At 52.4% G+C, this 15,591-nt stretch overlaps 1 protein-coding gene across 3 annotated transcripts in view; it reads left to right on the plus strand.

The window, feature by feature from the left end:
• Positions 1-15,591, plus strand: part of LOC119111787 (target of rapamycin complex subunit lst8) — a 96,326-nt gene that overhangs the window by 42,916 nt on the left and 37,819 nt on the right. The window contains exons 1-4 of one of the 3 annotated variants that reach the window (XM_037235609.1): positions 2,079-2,339; positions 8,733-8,924; positions 11,833-11,995; positions 12,532-12,682. In XM_037235609.1, coding sequence (XP_037091504.1) covers positions 8,741-8,924; positions 11,833-11,995; positions 12,532-12,682 — 498 coding nt within the window. In that variant the 5' untranslated portion in view covers positions 2,079-2,339; positions 8,733-8,740. Of the gene's footprint in view, positions 1-2,078; positions 2,340-2,360; positions 2,429-8,732; positions 8,925-11,832; positions 11,996-12,531; positions 12,683-15,591 lie in introns of those variants that run through there. The other 2 variants (XM_037235611.1, XM_037235610.1) reach the window with 2 other exon arrangements.

Genomic DNA, 15,591 nt, shown 5'->3' on the forward strand with positions numbered 1-15,591 from the left:
TTTACATTTTTTCACGCTTTCGCCGCATTTTCAGCACACTTTCAAAACCGGTAACAAGAGGTATTGCGCATTCCTCACCTCGCGAGGCAGAAGCCTGCGCAGATATTTGGCGAGTGTGGGGTCGCCCAGATATGTGTTGGTCAGCTGGTGGGGCTGCTGGCAAAACACGCCCAGATTGGCGCGGGAGACGGGCGGCACAGCTCCCCGTTCGGCGCGAGACAGCGAGAAGAACCGCGCGGCCAGCAGGGCATCAGATGGCCGCCGGCCACGCGCTAAGCGCGGGGACTGCCCACAAACCCTCCACAGGCAGCACGCAAGCATTGCAGCTGTGAAGTGTACTGTGAAACAGGACAGCAAGCATAAAAAATACTGCAACAGTGATACTACAGACAAATTCTTTAAAAAATGCATTCTTAGTATCTGGTTTACAGCAGCACATCCACCACCAAAAACATGTGACATATGGAAGGGTTTAATATTGCTGCAGGTAGTGATATATGAGTAGCTTGGAACAGAAGAAGTAACTCCTATCAAACTGTCCAGCACCAGCCAACACTTCCTTCCAATACCAGAAAATTGTCTATAGATGGCTGGGACAAATGCTAGCAAGCACCTTTAAAGTCATGCAACATGGCAGCAAGTGGTATGTCACATGTAAAATGGGTTGTCACACACACACACACAACACTCATACAGTCCCATATGTTTCAGAAAAGAGACTCCCAAGACAGGCAGCATCCTCCCAAATATATAATACGTGCAATGACACATCCAAAAAGGTTTCTTAAGCAGTCAGGGGCTCTAGACATGGCCCCATGGCCCTGGTCCAGGCCCAAGTTTTTTTGAAGTGGTTAATGCATGCAATGAAATGTACAGGCACTGAGCTGCCACTGAAACAACCAGGCATCAGCCTAGAATGTTAAGGGGGACAGGGAGCAGCTGACACTAGGAACAGGTAATAGTCTAGTATGGGCCTGGGCAGCCCAGTGGCACCCAAGTTTTATAATAGGTGGTTATCAGGGGTGTAGTTTCCTTTTCATTTGGTGGGGGGGGGGGGGGTTCAGCCCCCTCCTCCCCAACTTGACCACCAGCCCTCCCCTAACTTTGAATGGAAAGTAGGCCAGTCTGAGTTTGACACACAAAAGCACATGTTTCAGTGCACCAATGTTGCATAGGCAGTTGGTGCAGTGGATGGGTTTCACTGCAGCCTGGTCTATGAGTTAGCATGAGGTGCCCATGTGGTGCAATATATCAGTCACAGACTTTCCAATTTTCTTTTTTAGCTGGAGATGGAATATTTTTTCTTAACCCCTGGATGAGGCCTTACAGGTTTCATACTGTCTTACTTGTTGGAATGAATAGTCTATTTTGGTGACTGCTCACTGCAGCCTGGTCTATGAGTTAGCACGAGGTGCCTATGTGGTGCAATATGTCAGTCACATGCTTTCCAATTTTTTTAAAGCTGGAAATGGAATATTTTTCTTAACCCCTGGATGAGGCCTTACAGGTCACATACCGTCTTACTTGTTGGAATGAATAGTCTATTTTGGTGATGAACCCACCGAAAGCACAAAATGACCCCAGAAGTTGATGCACCCTAAAACCCCAATCATCATCAGCCCACCGAAAGCACTTTAGTAACACTTACCTGTCACGCTCTCTCAACCCATCGGTTGAACTAGGCAAGGATGGAAACTGCGCATTAATATAGTATATACGAAATCATTTATAATTAATAATTTCATTCACTGCATACCTAAAATGCTGCCAGCTGCGCTAACACAACACAGCCACCAGATAGCTGCATTCCAGCCCCACGGAGAAGCTGAACCGAATCGGCTGCCGAACCAACTGAAGAACAAATATTGTGCGATTTGTAGTACAAGAAGTGGATTGTTTTGAAACACTGCGTCAACAATCACGCAGAGGAGACATTTCTGTTTTGTCTGTAACGAGCTGACAGTGCTATCACAAAGAAGTTGTCAAATCATAGCGAGTCTGTACCGTGCTTTGAAAGAACGTGAGCAAAATCTGCAAGTTGTCGGATGCACGGAATAGATAGCCCCTGGTGCACTAGTGTACGCCAATAAATCAGTCGCGATATTTCATACGCTGATGGCCGGCAGCGGTTTTGGGAGACGATAGGGGAAGCGGGAGTATTGTAATTGGGGAAAATCCACACTGGCTGTGTTTGCATTCAGTGTTGTGCTGTAATTAAAGTAGCTGCAGGGTGTAGGCGTTGCAGAAGTATAGGCTACAGACCGAATCTGCTCTGCCGACTTCTTTCGTTGCCCAAGGCCTGCGGGCTGTGTTTTACGCCCGGACGACGTGAATTGAAAGTGAGTCCCCGTCCGAACATAATGTGCTATCAATGAATGCAACATGTGGTGAATTCCGCAATTGCAAACGTCTGGAAACAGCAGGAATGGTGGGAAGCACTAAAAACTGGATAATTATTTTAACTTTTTGACCTGTGATTCAAGAATAGGCAAAGGAAAAAGACCAGGACATTAAGTGCAAATCAGACATAAATGATATTTCAGGCTATGCTTATCAAGAAGCTTTAGAAAATTCAGTAAAACATTGCATGTGAAAAAGGCATGGTGATACAAGAAATGCTCCTGGTTTGTGTAGACCCTGCCAATAAAACATTCAAAAGATGTCATCCAAACTACCAGACTTTTAACTGTACAGAGTTGGGAGCTTGGGTGATTATTTTGGAGATGTTAATGTAAAAGTGTTTGTGGAGACCAAAAGCAGTTTTGGGTTCATTTGCCTTATTTTTTAAATATAATGTTTTGCTGAACTTTTCTGAAGCCTTTCTATGGTGGGTATGAGTAATAGCACAGCTTGAATTGTTCAGCATTGTCAATATAACTGCCATTTAGTTCTATGATGTTGTTTAGCAAGCACCTTTGGGTATTGAAGACTTCCAATTAGCATAAGAGCCTTATCCTGTAATAACATTAACCAGACTGCAGGACATTCTCTCCCATCCTGAATTGTAACCCTCCCCCCCCCCCCCCCCACCATCCAACTGTTGCAATGCACCAATACAGTGGCAGCATTCTAAGACATTGCAACTTATGCTCTGAAGGTAAGTCTTTGTCATCCTTAGCTGTTGCTGGATGGGAACCTATTAAAAACAAGTTTTTTCCTGCTTCAACTGTAGTCATATAGCATCCAAGGCAATTGAAAGCCATTTGATGCTGTGTTAATGGCTAGGTGTTATTTGGCCCCATGTTGTACTTATGCTGCACAATAATGAGCAACAGCGGAAAACCAGACATGACAATTTGTGACGATGTCCATTTGATCTCTTGGAGATAACTGGGATTTGATTATTATCCAGGTCTAATAAACCTAAATGTTTGCCAATAAACAAATAAAAATTGCTACTTTTGTGTAACATGGAAGGCCACTTTCCATACCTAATCCACATTAAGTGCATTCCAAATCATCTATGCCATAATAAAACGACCTAGCATCAGTAAAATATCAATTTGGGTCATACATCATCAGCTTTGCATCTTCTTGGAAAGGTGAATGGCCCAGGATAGAGATAGGTGTTTTTAGAGATAGGTTTCAGTGCTCCATTACCTCCATGCTTCAAGAAGTCATGCACACTTGGGATGACACAATAAAGCTGTTGTTGTATAAATGACTCAGCAAGTCTTTACATGGCATCAGATCTCAGTGACCTGGTATAAACTGCAACTTTTGTCTGGAAATGTGTGTGATAACTGTATGACTAGTTCTGACCAAATTGCATGGTGCTGCCAGTAATCAGCTTTCCATGGTCTCAAAAATATTGCTGATGAGTAGCATTCACACCACTCCCTTGGCTATTGCTACTTAGTTTCAGAAACACCACACTTGCCTTTAGCAACAACCAGCAGATGGGTTCAGCTGGTGACTGTAAGTGTGATATATATCATGATTAATTTCTGATCTTTTGTTTGAAAGTACTGGGAAGTACCAAGGACTGAGATATTGGACACATCAGCTTAAAATCAATGTTAGTCATTTTGAAAAAGCTACCACTTGTGGAAGGTAGTGTTAACTGTAAAAAGTAAAAGCTTATGTATCTGTATCTGTATCTGTGTCTGTATGTTTCACAAGAGGACCCTATGTTTATCCTGCTGGAAAATTGGCAGGGGTGTGCAGCTGCTCATGTCAGGTTTGTGTGTTAGGGGAGCAAGTCAAGGCAACATTGGGGGGGGGGGGGGAGGGGGGAATCAAATCATTCCAAGATACTGTGTGCTAACATAAAGCTACCATTTTTATGTTTGCTGCTTGGTTTGAACACAATAGTGGTGCCTTTTTGATCCATGGTCACTGTAAATGATAACCAGCATATGAGCATGCATCTGGATTCCAGAATACTTTTTGAACTTTCCAGTGCCTCATTAGTCCTTCACAGCAGCTGTCTGCCTGCAGGCTGCTGGGTGGGTCAAGCACTCTGTAATCCACGCGAGGTACTGCGCTATTCTCGTGTGGCGTGACAAACGGCGCCAGCTCACTGTCTCTGCTGGAGCGGCCGTCTCCCGTGTCCGGAATGGTGCGTGTGACAACCCCATCGTCTCGCGCCTCTCGTGCACAGTGTGGCGTGTGGTGCCCAATGTGATGGTGCTCTCATCAGTGTCTGCTTGGTGGGCCACACTGCTCTCCAGGGGCGCATGTGTTGATTATGTTCAGCTCTGCAGCATCGTCACGGGCATTGCTCAAGTCTCGTGTCTGGGGTGTCCCCACTGTTCACATGGATGAGTGGATGTGAGGTTAATCTATTTCTGTGCCCCTCGTAACTTTATTCGCCGTATTCCAGCACTCGGGTGTCTGACTTCAGAGATTCAGGTTCAGATTTCAGATTGCACTTGACAACAAATCCAAACCTGTATGGCTTGCCCTTTCCATGCCTCATAATATGAAAATCTGATGAGTCAAATCACAAAACAGCAGTTCAGTGCACGCTTGTCGTTTAGTGATGCTTCTACATTCCCTGCGTATCATCGTGTTGCACATGCAGAAAACGTCACTCCAGATGGTACTTGAAACTCTGCTAGTTTGCATTAAATGGAAGCCGGCCGTATTCTTGCACTCCACCGTAGCAAAAAGGCAGCGGCCTAATCTCCTGATTTGGTACCGCGGTAACAAGTGTCGGATGGCACCCCTTGTCTCGCACTGTAGCCGCACCGTGTCTGAGATCTCTCCCCCCCCCCCTCCGATACACTGACCCTGCTATTCAGGCCTGCCCCCTCAGAACTGAATTTGAAGCCTGTTCACCATATCCAACTGCAGTCACACATTTGAGAGTGACTGATGCCACATTAGACATCCCCCATTTTTCGGTGTGTACCCAAACTACCCATTTTGCCATCACTGGGTCAAAGAAAAACATACTTTGCAATGCTTATTCCTATGCTGTTGGATGAGGTTGCGAGTTACGTTGCCTTCTCATAAGCCTTTGAAAATGTTTAAAGTTTCATTCTGTGTGACGTAGTACTGACTGTGCTCTACCAAAGACATTCAGGGCTCATTTTGAGCACAATGACTTCGATTACTTCTGTTCTGACTTCTGTTACTGATGAACGGCCACTGCAATGGCAGAAATAAGATGTGTGTACAGCAGGATAGCAGTAATACTTTCGAACTTCAAGCCACGTTACGAATCACAGCAGCTCCATGCATCCTAAAATAACCCAAAGCTGTGTATGGCAGAGCTTTAGCATACATACAAAGGCTAAAACATCTGCCCAGAATCTAACACATGACACCCGTCGAAATAGTAGAAATGGTACGTGCCTGTAAAACAGGACTTGAAGCTGGCCATGGCGTCATGAAGAGTTGGTCGGCGCAGCCATGTGAGCTGCGAGCCGGCACGGCCGGCCGACCGGTGCCGCGTCCAGAAGACGGCGCGCCGACGCCCCCACCGGCTGCCGTGTTACAGATGAACTTCCAGCAGTCGCTGTTCCCGAGCCTGGAGCCGGCCATCACGTGCCAGCCGTGGAGCCGGCTGGACCGGCGCACCGACGCGAGGCCGAGCTGCGCGAGCAGGAGCAGGAGCAGCTGGAGCTGCTGAACCGGCTGCGCCAGCTGGGCAGCGAGGCGGCGCCGCTGGGCCGCTCGGCCGCCGACGGCGCCGACGAGGACGAGGAGCCCGAGGAGGATGAGTACGACGACGACGACAACGACGACGACGAGGACGAGGACTCTGAGATGGCCGAGGACCTGGACCCGCCGCTGGACCAGCGCTTCTGAGGACAGGGTCACGCCCCACGGCACCGGGGCCGTGACCGGGTGGCGGCCTAAGGTCGCGCCAGCCCTGCCCGGCTGAGCGTGGCAGGCGTGCCTCAGCGCCGAGCCTGACCGGGACGTGGCTCGTGTCTGTCCAATCAGAAGGGCGACTGGGGTCAAGCTTTTCCAGGTCGAGCCGTGAACTGGGTCAAGCCTTTCAGCCCAGGCGGGGACGGACGGCCTTATGAAACAGTTCCGGGCGGAACTTGTGCGGTGCCCGGGTGAGGCTGCTGGTTGAGTGTTGTCCAGGCTCCTTGCAGATTATGGTAGTCGTTTTGCAGTGGGGCTGAGTGCGGAGCGTACTGTGGGTTCAGAAAGTCTGCATTGTCCCGAGCAGACCGTCATATTCGTGAGGCTTAGTCGGATACGCGCTGTGCCAGGGCTCATCATTTTATGTGTTAGCGGACTGCTTTGCTCTTGAAGGTGAGTCCGAAGCGGACAGCGGCCTGTAATTTGTTCTCAATCTCTGGTGTGAGACGGCAGAGCGTAGACAACGACTAGCCTGCTTTGTAAATAAGTGTATTTTCTGGCATAGGGCCCTGATTTGAATGTAGATGAGCTGTGTTTTTGTCATTATCACCATTTCTTTGGCATTTCTGTGGCATCTCCTCAACGATGTTCCTGATGTGCTTGTCACCGTTTCGAGCAAAGTTTCTGAAGTACTTGAGCTCTGCCCGTTTCATTACGAAATAGATTGAGCTATTGCCAGCCCCACTTCCGCACTCTTTGACGAGTTTTGTGCAGAAGCCTATTGCGTGCCGACTGTTGCCTTACTGTCTGTCTTACTGACTGTCTTAAGGAGCCAAATACAATCAACACTGGGCCCGCAGCTTTCAGAGGCGTCAACAGGCAGCCGTCCTTCACGGCTGTCGCCTGCAACCGCCTCCTGACGTGGCGGGGTTGCCGACCCGCTCGTGCCCGTGTAGTGGGAGTGCGCTGTTGGTCCCGGGCGGCATCCGACGGCTGAAGGTGGCTGACCGGGGACCGCCGGCCGTGGGGGCCGCTGTTTATTGATGCTCCCCGCAGCTGACGACGCCAGGGGTCGGACGAGTTGGCTGCGCTGCGGCGGCGGAAACACTTGCTTCGATTCCCATCGTACAAGCCAGGCCGCCAGCCGGTGTCTCTAGAGGGCTTGTGGTCTGCTGTCAGCAGCAGGGACGTCCTGTGAGACCGTGACGCAATTACTCGTACGAGACGGGCAATACGCGGCGGATCATTGCCCGGGCTGTCAATTCCTGGACCGTGGTGTCCCCGCCCTGGAAGACGATATTGTGCGTGCTACTCGGTGGGGAGATGGTGTTGTGTACAGGCCGAGTAGCACGTGGCATTTGCTGTATTCTCATTAACACAATATTCCTGTATGTGTTGTGAATATATAACAATAAAGCGCGTATAGCTCATGCGATGGCACGAATGAAAAATAAAGGATGAATCTATGCTACTTTTGCAGATAATTGACCAGGTTTCTCGCACGAAAGGAACGCTTAGATTCTTAGATTTAGATGATGCACTAGCTCATTGAACCGTTGGGAGTTATTGTTATTACTGGCATTGTTATTGCCGTTATTAGTGTTTCACTCCGCGCCATTTTGGCAGTCAGGGCCACAAGTTACGGTCTTAAGATGCTGAAATTAAGCCCCAATTTTGTATTCGCGTTACCCTGCCATCAGAGTCAAACATTTCCGACATTCGACTCACCATCAGACCTCAGTTTCCCTGCGCCTCCCCTCGCGCCCTCCCGTCGGCGCCCGTCCTCCCGCTGCCCGCCCTCCCGTCGGCGCCCGTCCTCCCGCTGCCCGCCCTCCCGCTGCCCGCAGCCTATTGCGCGCAGTACTCAGTAATCCGCGCGCGAGTGGGTGCGCTATTCTGGGGCGGCCGGACGAACGGCGCCAGTTTATCATCTCTGCCGGGGCGGCCGTCTCCGGCGCCCGGGCGGACGGCGCGGACTCCGAGGACCGACTGTTGCGCGTCGTCGCCTCGCCCATCTCCATCTCGCCTCGCATCGCCCGCCCCATCCGCCCCGTGTGCAAAAGGTGGCGCGTGGTGTCCGGTGCAACAACCACCGCGTCAGCATGCGTGCGGTGGCTCCATTGCTCTCCAGTGGGCCAAGTATTGATTCCGTGCGGTGCTCTACGTCATTCTTGGTAGCGTTTAAGTTGATTTACACTCTGCCGCTGGAAGATTGACACTCGGGTAATCCGTTTTTGCTCTGGGCTCCGTTTTTACCATTTATTTTCCGTATCTCACCGCTCACCTGTACGGAGTCCCACCCCTCTTTTCAGTTATCCTGACGTCGATACCTGTCTGAGGTCCCTTGCTTCCTCCACACGATACGTTTTCAGAATGTCTCCAGCTATCTGCCCTTACCCCGATTTTAGCGTCTCTCCGGGCATATGCCCCACCTCCTCCGTGACGCCGTGTGCGCCGTGTGCCTCCAGGCTGGGCGATGAGCGTCGGTTCAGATGGCGTATCGTCCTCGGACGGCATTCTGCTGGCCACGGCCGGCTACGACCACACCATCAAATTCTGGGAGCCTCACACCGGCGTCTGCAAGCGCACCTGCCAGCACCAGGACTCGCAGGTCAACGCGCTCACCTTCCAGCCGGACCGCACGCTGCTGGCCGCCGCCGGTGGGTGTTGCGCCAGTCACACGCTCCCAGCGTGGGTTTTGTTGTGAGCTTTCAGGAGCTTCCGCGCGATTTACGAATTTTTAACTATAGATGATGTTCTAAAACAGCTATGTGCTTTTCGCGCGGATTTCTCGCGGTGTTGGCTGCTGTGGACCTAATTTGACCACGCCTGTGAGGACCGAACTGTGGCCGCACCTGGCCTGCCACCATGCGAAGCCATCCCACCCCGCCGTCACTGGGTCCGGCCGAAGCGCTGCCACAGCTCAATCTCGGGCCGCTTCAATCTCGTCGCCGAGAACACTCATTCGGAGGCCGTACGGAGCTCCCCGGAACCACTCGCCGCCGCGGCGGAACTCTGGCCCCGTCGAGTGTCGGCCGCTGCCTCCAGACACCTCGATCGACGCCAGGCGTCGTCCGCGGCCGGCCGTTTTTGTGGTGCACTCTCGGGTGATGACGCCGCGCGGCCGAGAGCGGCGCCGGTAGGCCGGCTCGAGTCCTGGTGCCGGTAGGCCGGCAGCGGCCCGGCGCTGCGGGCGCCAGCTGAAGTGTTATTGGACCTTTCGCGAGGCGGTATTGTAGGTCGTTGGAACGAATTAAACAGGGACAGTCAAAGCAGTAACAGTGATAAGAGTAAGAATAAAATTAGTAACAATAGAAGCAGTGAGAGCAATCCCAATTTGTTTTAACCTATTTGATTTAACTGATAACCAATAGGGTTAAGTTGATTTTTACCGATAACCAATTCAACAAGCAATGTCATCCAGTTTGCAGGCATCATTAGACTGAAAAACGCGTTGCCTTGCGCACCGTCTGGATTTGCCCGAAAGGTAGGCATGGTGCTATTCGACATTCTCCACTAACACTGCATTTACGACGCCATAAATTATCTGCGGCCGACCATCTACGGCGACGAATTGGCAATACCGCCCCGGTAAGGCTATCCCAACAGCGCCATGTTCACTGATTCAAACGTATGCCCTGAACGCTGATCCGTTTAATGTGTACGAGCTCTCGGATATAGCAATGTATGTACTGGATACGGAAGGAAGCGGGCTGTTGTGCGTTCGCCTGATGGGGAGCGGAGCGCCCCAGGCGAGCACCACCGGCGGTGGCGCCGGCCGCTCAGCTGTGTCGTGCCTCCGACGTCCCAGCCGCAGCGTTCAGGGGCAACGCACGCTGCTGTTGAGCGTACTCAGCCCTGGCGGGATGCTCCAGCTGCTCCGAGCACGTTATCAGAGCCGTCTTCGGACCCGTGCGTAATCAGGCATGCGTGCTTGATCAAACACACGCGGGATCAGACACAGGCTTGTGATCAAATACACACGCAGGCAAGGCTTCGGCCCGCACAAGTATGTAACGAAAGAACGGATGCTAGGCCGCCGACCTTTCGCTGCTGGGTAAGAGGGCGATGTGCAAACCGGACTTCCTTCCGATGGAGCGGGACGGCGGCATAATGAGCCGCGCCGCTCGGTCGTCAGAGTCTGAGCCCGGTGCCGGGGCGACGCTGGCGTCAAATGAAGCAGCGGGCTCCTGCCACCTTTAGCTGGGGGGCGAATCACGTGCCGGCGCGGCCGACACCGGCGGAGCCGGCTGGTAACTCAGCGAGCTTCGGGCGCATGCTTATGATATCTGTTGAGCCGCTCCCGGAGATCTGGGCAAGCTCATGGTGGAAGGTCAATTTAAGATGAAACTCGATTCGGGCTCAGCCATTTGCCCACACAGTCACTTCAGAACACATGTGCCCAAATTACGTCATAACCGGGCAGTTGGGGCGGGGGAGGGGAGGAGCAGCGCTATGCCCCCAACGGTCCCGGAGATCTGGTGGAAATAGCCAGACGTACGCCGCTCTCCCAGACGTGTCTGACGGATGGCGGCCGTTAACTTCATCAAGTTCACGCATCAAGCCGGGCGTGTGTGGCGGACAAAATTAGGCCGGGGTCTGCTGCCGGTCGTAAGGCGGATGGCATCAGCAGCCTGAGCAGGCGCCGTCCGTCCCCGCCGCCGGCCGGGTCGGGTGGAGGTCGGTGCCGCCGCCGGTCCACCGCCGGTCGATGTCCCGGGTCGGGACCCGCACTGCCGCGGGCGCGTCCTCGGTCGCGGCGTGCGGAGGAGGCGGCGCTCGTGTGAGATACGGCGTTGCGGCTCGGTCGGCGGCGCTGCCGCTCTGGAGCGCGCCGACCGGAGGGATATTAATACGGCGGAGGAGCTGATCAGTCGGGATACCGGCTGATATAGTGGCCCTCCGGCCTCCTGGTCTGGCTGGGAGGATATTGGTGACCGGTATGAGGCGCCCGCTTGCAGAGCTCGCCCGAAGTGTCCGACTGGGCTGCGGCGGACGGTCGACAGATCTCTAAAGCAACCGCCATCTGAGCAATAGGGGAACTCCTACTGCTAAACTTAGCATGAGGGCGATTTTCTTTTTAGCGCGGCACCTACATGAAGTATCCTGCAATGAATTGTCGCGAACCAGCCTCCTATTTCAATGCCGTAAAAGCGTCTGTCAGAAGTATTCCCGTGTTAAGGTGAGCTACGGAGGAGCGGGGCTCCACTTTGATTGGAATAGTACACATAGCTGACCTTTGACTTTATGCGTGCAGCGCAGTTTCGAAGACCTTCAGGCTCATCAATGACGTCTGCTGCTATGTAAAAACTCGTGTCTATTGAATTCTGTCATGCCCCGCTGTCGTTGCCGGGGTGCTGACAACGCGCCAATGCTTACACTAATGACGCCTGGCTGCCGCCTCCCCGCGCTGTCCCACGCTCGCGTGCCGCCGGCGTCTGCTTTGCCGGTCTCCCCGGCCGGCTCCTCCGCGGAGTGTGTTGTCCTCACACAGCGGCCCGACCGTGCCGGCGGGCCGCGCCCCGGCACCGGGGGTGGCCGCTGAGCCACCGCCGCCGCCGCCGCCAGGCTACCAGCACGTCCGCATGTACGACGTCAACTCGACCGACATGAACCCCATCATCAACTTCGAGGGCGTCAGCAAGAACGTGGTGGGCGTGGGCTTCCAGCGCGACGGTCGCTGGATGTTCACGGCCAGCGAGGACGGCTCCGCCAAGATCTGGGATGTTAAGTGAGTGCCCTGCGCCCCTCCCTGTCGGCGTCCCTCTGATTACCCTGCTGGGTTAATTGCTCGATCGCTTACTTGTGCTGGGCTTCGTGAGCTTAGATCTCCACCTACTCCCCGCGCGCTGTGACCCGGTGAGCAGTGTGCCGGGTGTCGGTAAAATTGCGAGCCGGGTGGGACAGTGGCTGATTTGGATTTGGAAGCAAGTTGCTCGCAGTTTATTTGCCTTCATTCGATTCAAAAACATGTCTCGAAACCCGCTCTGAAGCAGCGATGAGAGGTGCTAAACTTTGATGTGCCTTTACAGGAAATTGAATGAGTTGTGTAGCGCTGTTCCTATCAGAGACGGGTCGTCCATTTGTGTCCTTTGGTCTTTTTGCCGACTTTTCTGTGCAGCATTGTCGCGTGATTCATGCTATCACATCTGTGACTTGTAGCAGTCTGGCGGCCTGGCGATGATGAGATGTTACACAGCTGGGCGCCGTCCCAGCCGTACCCTGGCGGCCGCCGACGCTGACGGCGCGCTCCGCTCCGTGCCGCAGGACCGGGGGACTCCACTGCCAGCGGGTGTTCCAGATTGATCAGCCCATGACCTGCATCGTGCTGCACCCCAACCAGGTGGAGCTGTTCATCGGCGACCAATCGGGGACCATCCACCAGTGGGACCTCCGGTCCGACCAGCGCGCCAAACTGGTGAGGTCCCGCCGCCCGTCCGCCCGTCAGCATAGCCACTGGTACGCTCCCGCCGCCCGTTCGCCCGTCAGCATAGCCACTGGTACGCTCCCGCCGCCCGTCCGCCCGTCAGCACAGTCACTGGTACCGTCCCGCCGCCCGTCCGCCCGTCCGCCCGTCAGCATAGTCACTGGTACAATCCCGCCGCCCGCCCGCCTATCAGCGTAGCCACTGGTACGGGCCCTCCGCCCGTCTGCCCGTCAGCATAGGCACTGGTACGATCCCGCCGCCCGTCCCGCCCGTCAGCATAGCCACTGGTACCGTCCCGCCGCCCGTCCGCCCGTCAGCATAGGCACTGTTGCGCTCCCGCCGCCCGCCCGCCCGTTAGCATAGGCACTGGTACGATCCCGCCGCCCGTCCGCCCGTCAGCATAGCCACGGATCGCCATGGCGACAGACGGAATAATCAAAGCCGCCCATTAGCGATGCAACCAATTGAATGTTAACGATGTTTGGTCTGCACAAACACTCACGAGGTGCTCTATTTGGAAGCGGAAATATGTGCAAGCTCAATGGCGATTTCGCGTTCTTAAGCCTGAAAACGCTGGTTAAGAGCTGTTTTAACGCGTATGTTTAGCCTGGAATTTACAAGTATTCACGATACGATGCGCTCTGCTTGGGCTAAACTAGTGATTACTCCTCGATTATTTGACAAAGGCGCGAGCGTAAAGGTAGAAGCAAAAGTGCCATCTCTGGAAGCTGCCACAAAACTTCTGCAATGCGAGCACGCAGCTATTGGTGAATATAGTAATAAACACCTTCGCACGTGGGTCATCCAAAGCACAGTACCAGAAACCAATATCACTACATTTCCGGATACCAAAAGCCGTTGACGCTGGCGTCAGGCCTGGCTTCAGCCGTCTGCTCCCCGGTGTCGGTGTACCGTTCTCCCGCCGTTGCGTCGTTTATAGTGTACAATCTAAAGTTTGGCTCTGGTCGCCTGGGTGTACAGTGTTCGGCCTCGGGTCGGCTCCGTCAGCTCACCCTGCCGGCATACGTCCCACGGGGGAGGTGGGGGGGGGGGGGGGGGGGGGGGGGGATATCAGCTGGTCCAGTGCATTGGCCGGGACACGGTGCCATGACGCTGACATGCCGACATGACGCATGGGGTATGAAACCATGTGTCAACAGCTATCCGCGTCAAGTAGGAGAGCGTGACGGCGTGTGGAGAAATCCGCTCCTTGCTGTCCGATACTGACTGGACTTTTTGTCGACGTTTGCGGCAGATTGTGTGCATTTGAGCATTATCTTGATAAAATGTCATCAGTTATCCTTAAAAAAAGATGTATATGACAGGGGTTTACGCTGCCGCTAATACACAAGTGTAACTGCAACTATCAATGCACTGTTCACCCGCCAATCACACGAATTGTTGAAAGGCTCAACCATTTGGGTGCAATGTTTCACGGCGAAACTTTGGTGTCAATGACAATATTGGAGCTCATTTCACACACCAAAGCCCGACTATGATTGCCATGTTTGAGTGTAGTGACGAAATACCCTATCTTTGGGAGCTTGCGCCACTTTCGCCAAAATATGCTGCTTCTGTGGTTTCATACGATTTTCCTCTTTCATTTTGCCATATTTTCCATACGAATTGATGATTAAGTTCATCGCGCGTGTTTCATGGCCACAGGCTGGTAAGATAAAAAAAAGTGTGATGAGGGAATATAGATGTCTTATCGCAGCTGTGAGCAATGAGCGCGATGAGTCAGTGCCAGAAACACATATTTCGAATGGAAAAGCCACTAAGAGGGAATTCGAGAAGGCCAGGTTTGCAGTGTAAATGGCGGGATACGTGTGTGTTCATGTTCATTTTGCCTAAGAGACCGCGAATTCCTTTTAAAGAACCCTTTTCGAAAGTGCTGTGACCTGGAATGCCTGCATTCTCGATATTGGCGAGATGTGACCGACAGTCCGTTTGTTGGAGCTCCGTTCAGCTCCGGCTCCGGACAAGACAACGCCCACCATCTACTACAAAAACAGAAAGGTCACCCAACTCATCATGAGGAATAACATAACAGCCAACTCTGACCGCTTGGAAAAATCGACGCCGTTTACCAGTTTCGTTGTGACATAGGATATTCCTGGCTAAAAAAACAATCAAACTATGTTGGTGTCACTATCACCGCACTTTCAAGCCGGTTGGCGATGCACTTGGTTGACGGTGCTCCAAAAAAACATGTGAGAAAAGAACACGGCGGGAACATCACCCGAGACAATCTCACCAGAAACACCACTATCATAACATCATCGAACAGGAGGACGCTTTATATTTCGGAGGATGTCACGATGAAAACGTCATCACCGGAACTAAACAAGCAAACCAACCGCTCAGTTACCCTTCGCGTCATTTAGGGACGATCGGTACCATCCGTAGATATTCAGCACGTATTTACCGCTTGAATTCTTATGCTCCTAAAAAATGTCAAGCACCTAATTTCAACTTTATACAATCTGACGATCGAACTAAACTTGATACCTACTTGTTGACCCAACTTTGTATGGTATAACTTAATATAGCTGTAGACAGTTATATAGCCGGTTTTGTTCTGCGTAAAACGTTAGATATACCTCGTAAAGCCACTGACCTATCACAGGTCAAAGTCAGGCCATGACTATTAGCAAAGGCAATTCCAAGGAAATTTTTCGAACAGATGCACATTAGAAAACTTGCTTTATCGGGTCATTTTGACTCTAATTTTGCACTCCTGCATCATTAGGACATCAGTAGTTCCTTATGTTGAGCTTCTCCGTTGAACATGCCGCCCCGTGTTAGTTCTTAACACTGACCGTAAAGTGAAACATCGAAATATAATCGGGGGGTTCTGGTCATTTTGACCTTAAGGTCAGCTGCCACTGACCTGATAC

The sequence above is a fragment of the Pollicipes pollicipes genome, unplaced genomic scaffold (genome assembly GCF_011947565.3).
Source record: "Pollicipes pollicipes isolate AB1234 unplaced genomic scaffold, Ppol_2.1 Scaffold_7261;HRSCAF=8764_pilon_pilon_pilon, whole genome shotgun sequence".
In the NCBI taxonomy this organism is placed as follows: Eukaryota; Metazoa; Arthropoda; class Thecostraca; order Pollicipedomorpha; family Pollicipedidae; genus Pollicipes; species Pollicipes pollicipes.